Source organism: Ursus americanus, chromosome 1 (assembly GCF_024610735.1).
Source record: "Ursus americanus isolate L20-20 chromosome 1, mUrsAme1.1.p, whole genome shotgun sequence".
Lineage (NCBI taxonomy): Eukaryota > Metazoa > Chordata > Mammalia > Carnivora > Ursidae > Ursus > Ursus americanus.
The window spans coordinates 89141053-89155933 of record NC_142127.1 but is presented as its reverse complement, the minus strand read 5'-3'; the positions used below and the strand labels follow the sequence as shown (position 1 = coordinate 89155933).

At 57.0% G+C, this 14881-nt stretch overlaps 1 protein-coding gene and 1 pseudogene across 5 annotated transcripts; both read right to left on the bottom strand.

Moving 5' to 3' along the window:
• Nucleotides 1–705: 705 nt before the first annotated feature.
• Nucleotides 706–851, bottom strand: LOC123779488 (U2 spliceosomal RNA; annotated as a pseudogene).
• Nucleotides 852–6619: 5768 nt separating this feature from the next.
• Nucleotides 6620–12898, bottom strand: CTDSP1 (CTD small phosphatase 1). 5 transcript variants are annotated; one of them, XM_087863402.1, is made up of 7 exons: nucleotides 12865–12898; nucleotides 10634–10782; nucleotides 10103–10207; nucleotides 9936–9992; nucleotides 9221–9313; nucleotides 8912–9097; nucleotides 6620–8288 (listed from the first exon to the last, which is right to left on the bottom strand). In XM_087863402.1, exons 1-7 carry the CDS (start codon nucleotides 12881–12883, stop codon nucleotides 8160–8162), a joined length of 738 nt encoding a protein of 245 aa, XP_087719528.1. In that variant the 5' UTR covers nucleotides 12884–12898; the 3' UTR covers nucleotides 6620–8159. The 5 variants fall into 5 exon arrangements, with proteins under 5 accessions (XP_087719528.1, XP_045633487.1, XP_045633486.1 ...); XM_045777531.2 differs by lacking the exon at nucleotides 12865–12898 and adding an exon at nucleotides 12214–12739 and having other exon boundaries at nucleotides 10103–10204; XM_045777530.2 differs by lacking the exon at nucleotides 12865–12898 and adding an exon at nucleotides 12214–12736.
• Between the last annotated feature and the right edge of the window lie 1983 nt (nucleotides 12899–14881).

Genomic DNA, 14881 nt, shown 5'->3' with positions numbered 1-14881 from the left:
TGGAGGCCATCTGTAGGTGTGTGTGCACATGTGTGCACGTGGGAGCACGTGGGAGCATAGCCACCAACAGTCCGCAAAGAGGAATAAACACATGGCAGGTGCTACTTTGTTTTTTAAAAGAACATCTTTTGTCCTGCATAAAAAGGAGCTCTAGGGGCACCTGGGTGGCTCAGTCGGTTAAGCGTCTGTCTTTGGCTTGGGTCGTGGTCTCAGGGTCCTGGGATGGAGCCCCACATCGGGCTCCCTGCTCTGCGGGAAGCCTGCTTCTCCCTCTCCCTCTGCCCCTCCCCATTCATGCTCTCTCTGTCTCTCAAATAAATACATAAAATCTTTATTATTTTAAAAGATTTTATGTATTTAATTGGGAAAGAGAGAGAGAGAGCACAGGCAGAGGGGAGCATCAGGTGGAGGAAGAGGGAGAAGCAGACTCCCCACGGAGCAGGGAGCCCAAAGCAAGACTCGATCCCAGGACCCTGGGATCAGGACCTGAGACAAACGCAGCTGCTTAACCAACTGAGCCAGCCAGGCACCCCAAAATAAATAAAATCTTTTAAAAAATCCTTTTTTATTCTTTTTCTATGTTCATTCAATTATACAGACAGGCAAAAAGGAAAGGAAAAACTCATTTATAATTTCACTACGGAGATAATCTACAAATAAATCAGTGATTTATTGTGGAGTATTTCTTTCAAGTGATTTATTTTTGAGTATTTCTTTCAAGTACATATGCTGTGTGTACTGTATGTATAAAATATCTATTTTTCTAAAGATCCTTTATTGTGACACATTACATGTTATTTCGCGACTGCATTTTACTACACTTGATCTTAGCCAAAAGGCCGAGAAGCGATTCGCGACTGCATTTTAATGGTCTCAGGGTAATCCATTAGATAGATAGCATCGTTTATATAAGCAATAGTTCATTTTTGGACTTTCAAATTTTATCCATTCATTTGATACTACAAAGAATGCCACAGTGAGTATTCTTATTATGGAATCTTTTTTTTTTTTTAAGATTGTATTTATTTACTTTGGAGAGAGCGAGCATGAGCATAGGGGAGGGGCAGAGGGAGAGGGAAAAGCAGGATCCCCGCTGAGCAAGGAGCTCCATCCCAGGACCCTGGGACCATGACCTGAGCTGAAGGCAGACGCTTGACTGACCGAGCCACCCAGGCGCCCCTTTTATTGCTAAATCTTTGCCATTCGATTGCATCCCTTATTATTTCTGTGGGATAAACTCCTAAAATTGGAATTGCTGGATCAATGATGTGAATGGGCAAAGCAGCCCCGGGAAAAGTCGCATTAATTTCTAGTACCACCTACAGCCCAGAAGACTGCCTGTTTCTCTCCATCCTCCCCAGCACCCGGCTCCAGATTTTAAGAAAATCTGTCAGTCTGCCTGCCAAAAAGAAAATAAATAGTCATTGTGTGCGTTGATTTATTGTATTTTGATTACCAGTGGAACAGACCATTCTAAGATAGATAGATATATAGGTTACATCTTCTTTTGTGAATTTTTAATTAATTTGTTGTCTATATGTTTAATGTATTAAGGTTGGTAATCTGCCTGTCATTTATGCTGTACTTTTCTCCAATTTGCTTCTTGCCTTTTAATTTAGCTGCCAGATTTTTGGGGAGAACATATGTTTTGTTTGTTTGTTTTTAATTTTAATTCCAGTGTAGTTCGCATGCAGTGTGATATCAGTTTCAGGTGTTCAGCCCTCCCACACGTGACCCAGTGCTCATCGCAACACGAGTGCTCCTTAATCCCCAGCACCTGTGTCCCCCATCCCCCTGCCCACCTCCCCTCTGGTCACCAGCAGCGTGTTCTCTACAGTTAAGAGTCCGTTTCTTGGCTTGTCTCCTTTTTTTTTTTTCCTTTCCCTTTGTTCATTTGTTTTGCTCCTTAAATTTCACATATGAGTGAAATCATATGGTATTTGTCTTTCTCTGACTGGCTTATTTCGTATTTATACTCTCTAGCTCCATCCATGTTATTGCAAATGGCAAGATTTCATTCTTTTTATGGCTGATTAAGATTTCAGTGTGTGTGTGTGTGTGTGTGTGTGTGTGTGTGTGTACACCACATCTTCTTCACCTATTCATCTTCTGATGGACACTTAGGTTGCTTCCATAATTTGGCTATTATAAATAATGCTGCAATGAACATAGGGATCCCTTTAATTTACTATTTTTGTATTCTTTGGGTAAATACTCAGTCGTGTGATTACTGGATCATAGGGTAGTTCAATTTTTAATTTTTTGAGGAATCTCCATGCCATCTTCCACCGCGGCCGCACCAGTTTACGTTCCCACCCACAGTGCACGGCGGTTCCTACTGGGGGAACATGTGTTGTAAAAAATCATTACCAATGTCTTTATTATGGTAAATGTCAAATATAGAGAGAAGTATAAATAAGAGCGCAACAGTATAACACTCAAGGATTCAAGAATGAATGGAAGTAAATGTACTTGAAGGTAATGTGCAGATATCATGATATTTGAGCCCGAAATATTTATCACATGTATCCGAACAATAAGGGCATTCTCCCTAACGATAATACAATTTTCATACCTGAGAATATGAACAATAAGTTCTAACATCATCTCCTATCCAGTTCGTAGTTAAAATTTTGCCGACGGTCCCACAAGGACTCTAACAGCTGGTTTTCTTGACTCATGGTCAAATTAAGATCATGCATTTCCTTTGAGTGTGACGTCTTGGCAGTATTTTGTAAATCTAGAAGAGTCCTCCAACTTTTTTCCCGATGTTGACTCACCCGAGTCAAGGACACATGTCTCGTCGTGTGTTCCCATTGTGGATTTGTCTGAGTCTTTCCTTGTGTATTTAATTTGTTCCTCTTCCGCCAGTATTGCCCACAAACCGAAAGGACTTCTAACATCTTGATTAGGTCCTGTAAAGACACAGTCTTCCCTTTGCAATCAGAAGTCATCGCGGGGCGCCTGTTTGGCACTAGACGTTTTAAATTCCTTACTTAGCACTTTTTACTTCGTCTTTTATGATATTCATTCTGTAATGACTTTTTTAACACCAGAGCTCCTCACCGTGTCTGGTTAGCTCACTGCTGAACCCTAGTGCTGGATACATGGTAGGCATGCCATGAATGTTTGAAGGAAAGAAATGGAATTTAGGATTTCTATCTTTGATGTTGTATTTAGGAAGCTGTGTTTTACATTGTAAACTGATTTTTATCTTGAAAATTTAATAAATATGCCTGGTACAAGAATTCACATTAGATATATAATAAAATGTATCCCTCCCATGGTAGATGACTCCCACCCAGCCCCCAGCTCTGTTCCCCAGGTTGGCAACAGTTCTCATTTCTTGTGTACCCACTGGAGGATAAGCAAGTATATATTTGTGTCTGTTTTTGTATTTCTCCTTTATGGGAATATACCATCATCGTTGTTAGGTCTCTTTCTTTGTTTCATTTACCAGTCATTTGTCTTGGGGATCATCCTGTATCTGCTTGAATGGTTCCAAATCATTGTTTTTCAAGACTGTATGGTATTATCTGCTATAGATATAACAAAATTTATTTAACCAGTCTCTTACTGATGGACACTTAGGTTGTTTCAAGTGTTTTGCTGTTACAAACAAGGATGCAATTAACATCCTTATACGTACGAGTCTATCCGTACATACATTTTATACACAGCACACATTCCTAAAAGTGCATTTGCTGGATCAAAGGGTGTCTGCATTTAAAAAATTTTTTTAAAGATTTATTTATTTGAGAGAGAGAGAGAGAAAGCACAAGCAGGGGGGGAGGGACAGAGGGAGAGAGAGAATCTCAAGCAGACTCCCCCTGAACAAGGAGCCCGAAGGGGCGCTTGATCTTATGACCCCAGGATCAGGACCTGAGTGCCCCTCAAAAATAATTTTGATGGATAGTGTCAAATTGCTCCCCAAAGAGGTTGTACCAGCTCATACCCCTGCCAACGGCTTTTTATCTGGTGCCCGCTCCCCTGAACCCTCTACAGTGTGTGTAACAAGCGAATAGTGAATATGTGCCCATACCAGGCTCCCGGTAGATACATTCTCGCAGCTGACATCTCAGAAGCCTTCCTCCCGGCCCTCCCTGCCCCCAACTCCCAAGCCAAGCAGCCACAGCTTCCCGCCGGGTTTATCTCTTCGCTGACATCCATCCCTTCTATTTTCTTCTTGCTTCACTCTGCCCCGGCCTCAGCTCAGGCTTCTGCCCTCCGTGTTTGGGACCATGGCTGTGGTCTCCCCATATGGTCTCCTGTCTTTGTACCCCTGGTTGAGGTTCCAAAATCCAGCTGTTGCCTTTGAGCACCGCCCCCACTGCCTGCAAGGAGACCACACTCCCTTGGACTGCCCAGACATCCGCGCTATCTGGCCTCTCCTGCTGTCTCCAGCACCATTTCCCATCCTTCCTCCCTCGTGTGCACTTCCAAAACGGTCATTTCCCACACTCCCACACTGGCAGTCCCCAGAGATGTTCGGCTTCCTTTCCTGATGTCCCTCCTTGTTTAGGCCACCTTACCTGAATTACTCCTCCTTCCCGAACTCCTCTGAGCAGCAAGACCGCAGGACACATTCTCCAAACCTCCCAGGCCATCCCAGGTGGGCTGAGGCGTCCCCTCTGCTCCCCACCTTCCGTGTTCTCTCTCTCTCACTCTTTCAATCTCTCTCACTCCGCTTGTTGCATTTCAGGTTTTACTTATTTATTTATTTTTAAGATTTTATTTCTTCGGGGCGCCTGGGTGGCACAGCGGTTAAGCGTCTGCCTTCAGCTCAGGGTGTGATCCCGGCGATCTGGGATCGAGCCCCACATCAGGCTCTTCTGCTATGAGCCTGCTTCTTCCTCTCCCACTCCCCCTGCTTGTGTTCCCTCTCTCGCTGGCTGTCTCTATCTCTGTCGAATAAATAAATAAAATCTTAAAAAAAAAAAGATTTTATTTCTTCATTTGAGAGAGAGAGAGAGCATAAGTGCAGGAGCAGAGGGAGAGGCAGAAGCAGACTCCCGATGGGCAGGGAGCCCGACTCGGGACTTGATCCCAACACCAGGGGATCAGGACCTGAGCAGAAGGTAGCTGCTCAACCATCTGAGCCACCCAGGCTCCCTGCAGTTCAGGCTTCAGACAGTCTGCTCAGGTGTCTTTCTCAGCACTAGGGTGTGGGTTCCTTGAAAGCAGAGGCATGGCCCGATCATGGGGTGTCCCTGGCTCCTGGCATCGTGCCTGGCACACAGAGAAGGCGGATACATGTGGTTGAGTTGAACTCTGTGTGGGTGAAGGTGGTGGTGGGGAGAGACTGACTGTGGTCTCATTCAAAGCTGGGAACCCTGGTGACTCCCTGGCGTGTCAGGGCCCCTGGGATGCAAATCGTGGGGGTAACCGGTGTTTACTGGGAAAGCAAGAAAACAAGCAGCGCCAGAGCGAGGAGGAAGGCAGAGGCAGGGAGGGCTGTTTACCTTGCCCTGTGGCCTCCAGCGCAGAGCGCAACTGATGGGAGCTGTAGGCTTTCCTTTCCAGATGCGTGCTTTCCAACGCTATCACGCACGCTGCAGGTCCCTCCCGCCGCCCCAGACTTGGGGCACAGACCAGTATCTGGTGCGCGAGGAGGCCGGCTTGAGGCTGGATTCACAAGGTATGGGGATAAGGGGGGGAGAGGGAGGGTCGGCAGAGCTGGGGGGACAGAGACCAACTTTGGGAAAGGCAGATCTCCTTTCTCTCCAGTGTGTTTATGTGTATTGGGGGAAGACTGCCCCAGCCCCGGGAGATGGGTGAATGATACGGGCCCCCATCTTTGCAGCCCCCGGGGTGGGGGAGGGGCGGGCTGGCGTCACAGAGGACAGAGAGGCCTCTAGCGGCCACCGTGGGAATCAGGAGAGGGCTGGCCCGGGAGGGGCGGGAGGGCACTTCCTGCCAGGGCCTGGGGCTGCCCGGTTTTGCAAAGGAAGTGCTGCCAGGGCCGGAGGGGCGGAGGCAGGAAGTGGGCCGGAGGCTCGTGCAAGGGCGCGGCCAGTAGGTGCTGAGAGGCCGCCGGGGGGCGGGTGGGGGAGGTGGTGCGGAGGTCAAGGAGACCGAGCGCCGGGCCCACCATCTCCCCAGAGACCTTGACGTCTCCGCCTGCCGCCCTTCCCGACACCTCGGCCAAAGTTCTTCCGTTTGGAGCTGAACTTGGCTTCCCAGGAACTCGCCCCGCCCCCGCACGCCCCGCTCGGGGGCCGCAGGAGCCCCTCCCCTCTACCCGCGGACCGAGGCCACACCCCTCCCGCCTGCGCACACCTTCCCCGGGTCTCGCCTAGGGACGCAGGTCCGCTTTACTTTACAGCTAATACTAGCGAGCCCTCCGCGTGCAGGCATTTAATCAGCTCTGCAGAGAGGGCATTTCTCCATTTTGCAGGTCAGGTAACTGAGGTTAGGAAAAGAATAAATAGTACAGCGGTGCACTCAGGTCCACTCACCCCTGTGCACCGACCTCGCACTTGCATACTTGAAGACCCGGGGACTTGGGGCAGCCCCTCCCTCCACCCCCCCAAGGATTTACTGGAGGGTGTGGCCTCATGGGACACACAACCGCTCCCCGCTTCAGCGTCCCCCCCCCCCCAATGACCACAGAGGCAGGTTGGGGGTCTGGCGTTCTCTTTAGTTCTTGTCATACTGGGGGATTTCAGTCACGGAGAAGAGAAGGCACTTAAATGGGAAGGTCACCCGATTCAGGCCAACCTTGTCCTCCCTCCCACCCCCAGTTCTCTGGGGCGGAGGGGCAATGATATCTCCATTTGACATCCCCTTGGCACTGGTATGTGGGTCCCCTTAACCGTTAAGCCCTGGGGAGAGCCCAAGGCCTTGACCTCCGGACTCAGCATTCTGGGGAAGGGGTTCCAGATAAAGAAGTCAGAGCTGTAAGTCAAGATGTCCTGGGAGCTGCCCCCAGCCAGCAGGGGTGAGGCAGGGGGCAACAGGGGGTGGGTTGGCACAGGGCAGGGGGACAGTTTGGCCAGGCTTCCTGGAGACCCCCAAGCCCCCCAAGAAGGGTCCCACCTCCTACAGCTCCCCTAAAGGCACCGGTGAATTATGGAGTGGGTGGGGGAGGCACTGATTAGGTGCAGAGACCCCCACACACCCAGCTGGTGGGCCTAGCACAGCGCTGGGCACAGAGAAGGTGCTAGTATGTTTTGAATTAATAATTGGAGGAAAGAGGGTGTGAGGGACAGAAGACAGGGCTTGGGGCGCCTTGGCCCAGCCTGTTTCATTCAGAAAATAGCAGTTTAAAAAAATGTAAAAATTCTTTCCCTCCCTCCCCGCAATTTATGGGTCCAGGAAAGGGGTGAAGGAGGGGGTCTCTCTACTCCAGCCCTTCCCTCTCCCCTTCCCCTAAAAATCTATATACACATATACATATTTATATGGAACCACAAAGGGGTCCTGCCTTTGCCCCCACACTAGGAGCTGGGGGAGCCAAGTCCCAGGGCCTTGGGGTGGTCAAGGCAGATGTGAAGGGTCAGGGCTTGGTGTGGGGAGCAGCCTTCAGCCTAGAGAAGCTGGACTGGGGTCCCGGAGGACACACCCCACTCCCTTCACGAGTGGTAACAGATCTTCTCCCTTCCCTGCCCTCCTAGGCAGAGATGGGTGGGGGCTGTATCAGTCCCAAGGGAGGAGGTGGGGAGCCTGGTTCCTCCCCCGCCAGCCTAGACTCCAGCCATCTGGAGACTGTTCCAGGCCACAGCTGACCCATCACGGCCCTGGGAAAACAGGGCAGGGAAAAGGGCTCTATGCAAGGCACTTGGTGTCCACCGTTCCCAGGCTGGGGGCCCAGGGCGCAGGGCAGCAGGAACCCTGCCCCTCCCCCAAGTAGAACCAGAAAGGGCCAAGGGGCCCCATTTGGCAGCAAAGACAGAGAGAAAGGGGGAGTGGCACACAGGGCCCCACAGGTCCCCCAAGAAGAAGGAGGAGGTTCTAAGGCACTGACAGAGAGACCCAGAGGCTCATCGCCCTTGGCACAACCAGCTGCCCCCTTCACAGCCTGGCCAGGCAGGTGGGGAGGGCCCACTTCCCCATGACACTGAGGTGGCGGCAGTGGCCGCTAGGTTTTCTTAAGGAGAAGTCCACGTGTGGGGGTGGGGGCATTGGTCAGGGGCAGGTCCTGGCCCCAGAGCGCCTCACTAGCTGCCGGGCCGCGGCTGCCTGAGCACTGAGTACACGTCCTCCACACGGCTGAGCTGCTCAAAGAAGGGCAGGAGGTCGTGGAGCTCCGTGTCACTCATGTTGTCAAACCAGGAGGCCACTGGAACCTGGGCAGACGGATGCGGGGCCATGAGGAGGACAGGTGGCTCTGGGGGTGGGATGTCCAGCCCAGCGAGGAGCACCCACTGCTCGGTGGGCCGCCCGCCCCAGGCCCCTGACCATGGTTTTCAAACATTTTTGACAGCGACCCACCGTAAATCACACTTCCATATACCATAAAGCACCGGTTTCATAAAATGGTTCTTAACCTTACTGAGTGCAAAGCACTCCAGGATCTTCTATTCTACTTTGTTTTTTAAAAACTCCAATTAGGACTCTCTACATTATTTCTGTGACCCATGACTAGGTCACAACTGGCAGTCTGAGCAATTGAAACTGCCCCAGGATGCAGTCCCAACCCCCCTCCACCCACCCACCCCACCCCCCCCCCGCCGTGGGCCCCTCTTCCTACAGCCAAGCGCATCGAATGATCAGTAAGGTATGAAAAGCAGCAGCAGTGGGTGGATGAGGCGAGGGGGCAGCAGGCACAGGTCACCAAGGGCAGGAAGGACTGGGAGGGCACCAGGGCCCGGATACCACCCAGCATGGCAGTGGGGAGGCCAAGGTGGCCCCAGTGGCTGCACCCTTTCCTTGGCTCTCAGCCCCCAACCCGGTCCTGCCCCGCACTCACGGCGTTGTCTGGATGGAAGACGTAGGAGGCGGGCGAGTTGTCGAGGATAAGCACCCGCCGCAGGTCTCGGCCCAGGCGGCTCAGGTCCTTCACGTAATTTCCCCGGTGGAAGACGCAGGACTCACGGAACAGCCGCGCCCGGAAGGCCCCCCACTTGTCCAGAAGGTCAGCTACTGGGTCTGCGTACTGCGGAGGGAACATGGCTCATCTGCGGCCGAAGGGGACCCCGAGGTCCAGCCAGCCGCAGGCTGGGGGCGGATGGGAGGCCAGTGCCCCAGGAGCCCTTGGGGGCGGGGGGGGGGGGCTCACCTTGGCAAGGCTGGCGGTGAACAGCACGCACTCAAACAGCTCACCCATTCGCTGCAGGAACTCATCCACATGGGGCCGCTTCAGCACGTAGACCTAGGGGGTGGGCCAGTGAGGGGACTGCTGGCCCACAGGCCAGGGTGGGGTGGGGCGGGGCGGAGTGGCTGAGGATGGGGAGGGAGCAGAGCGGAGGAGCACAGGAGGGAGGCTGGTTCCAGGGCCCGCGGGCTCAACCTGGCCAGCAGGCCACTCCAACTGTCCTTCTAGAAGAGGATCAGAATGAACCTCCAACTTCTAGCTTCAGGTCCTACCTCATGGGGAATCACTAATTCCCGGTCCTTCCCCCACCATGGCCTTAGGCAAATGTAGGGGCCTGGGGCAGCCCCCTCACCCCAAGGCTGCAGGGCACCGGCCCCCGAGCCAAGTAATGGAGAACAGGCTGGACAGCACACAACCTATCCTGAATTACTTGAACTGGGTCCCGGGCAAGGTGGGGCAAGGGGGTGCCGAGGAGGAACCCCACTCCCTGCAGGCCTTGGAGTTGGGCCAAGTCCCTGAGGGTCTGTGTGACCTTGGGCGCAAGTCTCACACCCTCTGGGGCCTTACATTCCACCTCTATCACAGTCCCACCTGGGGTTCTCAGGATTGGTGAGAGGAGCCTGGGGTCTGGAAGGCAGATGCCAAGCCCGCTGCCTCCCCCCCACACCCAGCCCCTCACCTGGTGGACCACCCCATCAATCTCCACAGGGATGATGAAGTCAGCGTTGTTCACTGGCTGTGGGGGGAAAAGAAGCTGCTGGGGTGGGGCCCGCAGAGACCACCCCCCCAGTCCAGGGTAGGCCCCCTCGGAGACCCCAGGGCTGAGGGCTGCTGGGCAGGGCCCACCTTGAAGGAGCTGTGTACCAGGGTCTCATCCAGGTCGATGACCACGCAGATCTTGTCCACGTCCTGGGCCTTGGCCTCTGGGAGCAGGTACTGGGCTGGGGTCTGCTGCAGGGATGGGCGAGATAGTTGGGGGCACCTCTCCTAAGGCCCCGTCATTTCTCCTACATGGGTCTTCCCTCCCCCAGCCCTCTACCTGGGAACACACAGGGATGGCGGGGAGAGACCACCGCCTTCCCAGCTTTGCCCCCTGCCAAATGTCGCCTGGGACAGGCCATCTGGCTCCGGGCCTCACTTCCCCACCTGGGAAACCAAGGGAGAGAAAAGCTGCCATCTTATAGGGGAAATCCAGAGTTCCCCTGGCTGAGGGGCCCTCACTTGGTGGCAGTCTTGGGGCATTCGGGGCAAGGCTGGGAAGGCCTGGGAGGGAGCCTTCCATATCTTCCAAGGCCTGCAGAGGGGTCATGAAAAGCCCCTTCCCCTACACCTCCCCCAGATGCCTGCCCCCGCAGCTCCCACCTGGCCACCACGCACCTTGGGGACAGCTCCGTTCTCCTCCACCAGCAGGGGTGCCCCACTGTGTGCAGGCAGGGCCTCCCCATCGTCCCGGCAGACGCAGCAGAAAAGCGAATGGAGGATGCCCCGGCCCCGGGGCTTCTGAGAAGCCGCTGACTTCTGGTCACCTGAAGCAGGGAGGCCCAAGGTGGGGGTGTGCACACTAGCCTGCGGGGTCGTGCGTACTGCCCAAGTGCGAACGGCTGCGCTGCAAGGGTCTGGCCAGGCCCCCTTAGTTCAGGGAGATACACCGACGTGGCTGCAGACCCTCCTGACAGCCTTGACTCCAGGCCACCCCTCCGGTACCCACAAATCCTCCTAGTGTGGGCACAGCCACCCTCATCCGGCAGTGGGCTGGCTGGAAGGGGCCCACGGAGAGTGCTTTCTTTTCCTCCCAGCCTTCAACACTACTGGGGGATCAGCCCCACTGGGGACGCCGCCTGACACCCACTTTAACTGGGCAAACCCTGCTTGTTGGGGCCCCTACCGAGGAGGGCTGGGGCCTGGGGCCCTGCCGTCCACTCCAGCCCTCCTCCCATCCTTCCCGCCCACGTGGGTCCAAAGTCCTTACTAAGGCTGGGCGCAGAGGCAGGGAGTGGGGGCCTGGAGCCAGCGTCCCGCAGCCATCTGCCGGCCCCGCCCCCTCCGCCCTCGCCCCGCCCAGACCTCCGACCTAGAGCGGGGCATCCGCCGCCTGATTGACGGGCCCACCCTCCACCGCCCCTCTACAGGGCCCCCTGCCTTCGGGCGGAGCTAGGCCGTGGCCCGAGTTGGGCCGACCTGGAGGGGCTTCCTAGCCTCTGAGGTCAACACCGGGACAGGGAGGGGCAGACGCCCAGCCTAGACCCTCCAGCCCCCGGGGCCCCGGCCGAGGCGGGCGGGCGGCACCGCTTACCGGGTCGGTGCGTGTGTGCACAGGCCCGGCGCTCAAGGGCCTGCAGCTGGGGCGCCTGGTGCTCTGCCCGATGCACGGGATTCCCCGCGGGTGCGCTAGCGACCCTTAGAAGTGGCTGCCCCACTCTTGTGCCTCTCAGGGGCTCAGTGCTTCCACGCGTGACGCGGAAGTTTGTTGGGATCGTAGCTGTATATTGGCGGGAGATCCTTCCAACCCTCCCCAGCCCGCTGTCACCTCGGCGCCCCCTCCGGCGACCCAACCAGACCGCGGCCCGGGGCGGAGCCTCAGCGGGTGGCCTGAAGGCGCCCTCTTCAACCCCTCCATCTCCCAGCCTCATTGGCGCCAATGGGGGGGAGGGGGCGACTGTCGGGCAACGCGCAATGCCAGCCCGGGAAGACCCGGAAGGAACCCACTCTCTACCCCTGCCTTAGTTTCCCCACCTCGAGCACTCAGGAGCGCCCAAGTGGCTCCAGGCCCCGCCCCGCGTCTCCGAGCCTTAGCGAGTTCAAACTCTCTCCCCGCTCCCTCTCCCGCTGGGAGCTTTGAGCTCCGCAGTGGCGGGCGCCCGGGGCGGCGGCGGCGACTGCCCCGGAAGGGTCTCGGCCCCCTCCTCCTCCCAGCCCGCGGCGCCCCGGCTGCAGCCCTCTCCTCGCGGCCCCAGTACCTTTGCCCCGTAGCGGGCCCCGCGCCTCCTCCTTGGTGATCTGAGTAATGACGGCCGAGCTGTCCATGGGGCCGGGCGCGCTCCGCTCCGGCCGGACTCTGGCCCGGGCGCCCGGCCTCCCCCCCGGCTCGGGCCGGAATCGGGGCGCGGGGGGGAGGGGAGGGATGGGAGGGAGGGATCCCCGCGAGCTTCGGAGGGGAGGGGAGCCAGGTTCTAAGGGGGAGGGGGAGGGAGGGGGCGCGGAGGAAACTTTGTTACAACATGGAGTTTCCTCCCCGCGAGGCGGATGCAAACATGGAACCCGGGCGCTGTTTCAAGGCTCCCCCTTAAAAGGGCAACGGCTTCGGCGTGACCTGGACTCGGCCGCGGCTTTCATCACCGCTGGGGCCGGCGCTGCTCAGCTCCGCTGACGGGGAGGCGGGCCCGGCCGGGTTCCTGCCGCGCTCCAGGGGGCGTCGCCTCTCTTCCTGCCGCCCGCCCGCGGGGCCGAGCCTCTGCGGCTGCGTGGCAGGACCGGCACCCGGCCCACTGTTCCAGACAGCCGAGCGCCGGGGGCCAGGGCCCGCCCTACCCGCCCCGAGGGCCCACGCCGGGGAGTGACCGAGGGCGGTGGGGCCCCACCTCTGCGCTTGGCGAGGACCGGAGACTAGCCGCTTCTTGGTTTCCTCATCTGGGAAATGGGAATAACGCTCTCTGGTCTGCAAAATGGGTCTTCAGTGGTTGCAGGGGCCGCCTCGCAGGAAAGTCCCGAGCGAGCGAAGGCTCTCCGCCAGCTCCCAAAGGCTGTGCAGATCCACAAAATTGTGCTTTTGACCGGACTGTGACCGTCAACACCCACCGCAGTTTCGGGGGCAGGTGACCCGGATCTGTAGGGCATGAAAATTACAACTCCCTGCCCCCGCGGACCTCGCCCAACTGCCCCATCTGGTGCCCCGCACGTCCGCGCGCACGTCAGGGCACCAAGCCCCTCTTTGCCTCAGGGCCTTCGTGTGCGCTGTTCCCTCTGCCGGGAAGGCATTTCCAGCCCCTTCACGGAGCCAAATCCCACTGACCTCGACGACACGCCACCTTCTCCAAAAGCTCTTTCTAGACCCTTCCTCTACTCCTCACGCCGGCCACGCTGTAATTATTGGGGCGGGGGGTTCCGCGGTGCCCGCACGCATTAGGCTCTTAATCCCTGCGGGCCCAATTTCTGATGGTGGGGGGTCCACAGACTTCAGCTGTTTGTACGATTTTAAACAACCGTTGCACTCGGGGTGTATGGAGACACCAGCTGGCGCGGGCTCGCGTTTCCACGCGGATTCTTCTCGAGGGAAACTCCCGTGTTATGCGCCGCGAGATCTGCGGGTGGGGTTTTTTTTTTTTCTGGTTTCTCCTGTTTATGAAGTTCTTTTCATTCTCCATACTATTTTGTATTCACAATTTAAAAAATAATAATAACGCCAAGCCCTGACAAACACGCCTCAGCACTTCCTTCCCCCGCGGGGCCTCGGTGGCGGGGCGGAGCGGGCGCGTCCTGTCCCGTACAGCCTCCTGGTGCGCGCGCGGCGCACGTCCTCCAGGCCCGGGGCGGGGTGGTTTGGAGGGGGAGCCGGGGAGGGGAGAGGCCCCGCGCCGGGGCGCCAGGGCAGGAGAGCGGCGCCGGCCCGAAGGCGAGCCAGCTTTGTGCCCCGAGACTGGGGAGAAAGGAGGTGGCCCGCGGCTGGGTGGGACTCCCTCCACCCCCACCCCAGCCCCAGGCCGGACCCCGCGGCCCTCCTCCTGCCCTTAGGCGCCCACACCGCCGCCAGCGTTGCATTTAATCCTAATAATCGCCAACGTGTAGCGAGCGCTTCGTCTGCGTCCTGCTCTGGCTGCGCCCCCTAATCCCGTTCGCTCCTCAGAACGACCCCCTTCTTCTCCCATTTTACAGATAAGGAAACTGAGCTCCGAGACGTGAAGCGACTTGACCTAGCTTTCCGGCGGGGGTAGAAGTGGGGTTCTGGCCACCAAGCCGAGACCTCTCCCCTTCTGTTGAGCCCCGGGGCGGGGTGTCAGCCTTATCTCCGGCCCAGCTCGCACTGACCCCAAAAGGAAATGTGTGGTGGAGGACTGAGTGAACCCCTGGCCTTGCCGCTGGCCTGAGCAGGGCGGTTCACCTTCCTCTCCTTTCGTTTCTCCCTCTCTGTAGGCTGGAACCTGCCCGCTGTCCCTTTGGGAGTCAGAGTAGCTGACCGAATAGCTAGGGCACCGGGCAGGGTCGCTGCCCATCCCCGGCCCCATCCCCCTAGCCTCCCGTCCCTAACACCAGTCCCCTCCAAGTCCTCTTCCCCTTGGAGGTGGACCTTCCCCCAAGTAGGGGTGGTTACCAGGGAGTCAGGAGGTCCCTGCAGTGCAGGGTCTGGGGCAGGGGAGGCTCTGTAGGGACCCAGGAGCGGGGACGGGGGCGGGGGGGGGGGAGTGTTCTGTAGGGTCTGGGAGGTTCTTTGGGCTTCCTCCCTGGGAGGGGGGGCGGTGTCCACACCCCGCTGCTATTCCCTAACTGCGCTGCCCCAGCTGCTGGACGTCACCTTACCCACAAGTGGTTCTTCTCCCTGCACCCCAGGAGGAATCCGATCATGCGCCTGTGGGTCCAGAAACACCAGGACTCCGCTGGTTCTGACCAGCAACCTTGGACAAGAGTCTCCTG

Bases quoted from the DNA above. Each gene is read 5' to 3' on its own strand.
- CTDSP1 (XM_087863388.1), bottom strand. From the start codon at position 11,886: ATGAGGCTGGGAGATGGAGGGGTTGAAGAGGGCGCCTTCAGGCCACCC. The intron at 10,783-11,549 runs GTAAGCGGTGCC...TCCCTGCTTCAG, and splicing joins TGCACACACGCACCGACCCG to GTGACCAGAAGTCAGCGGCT. The intron at 9,314-9,935 runs GTGAGGGGCTGG...CCCACCCCCTAG, and splicing joins TTGATGGGGTGGTCCACCAG to GTCTACGTGCTGAAGCGGCC.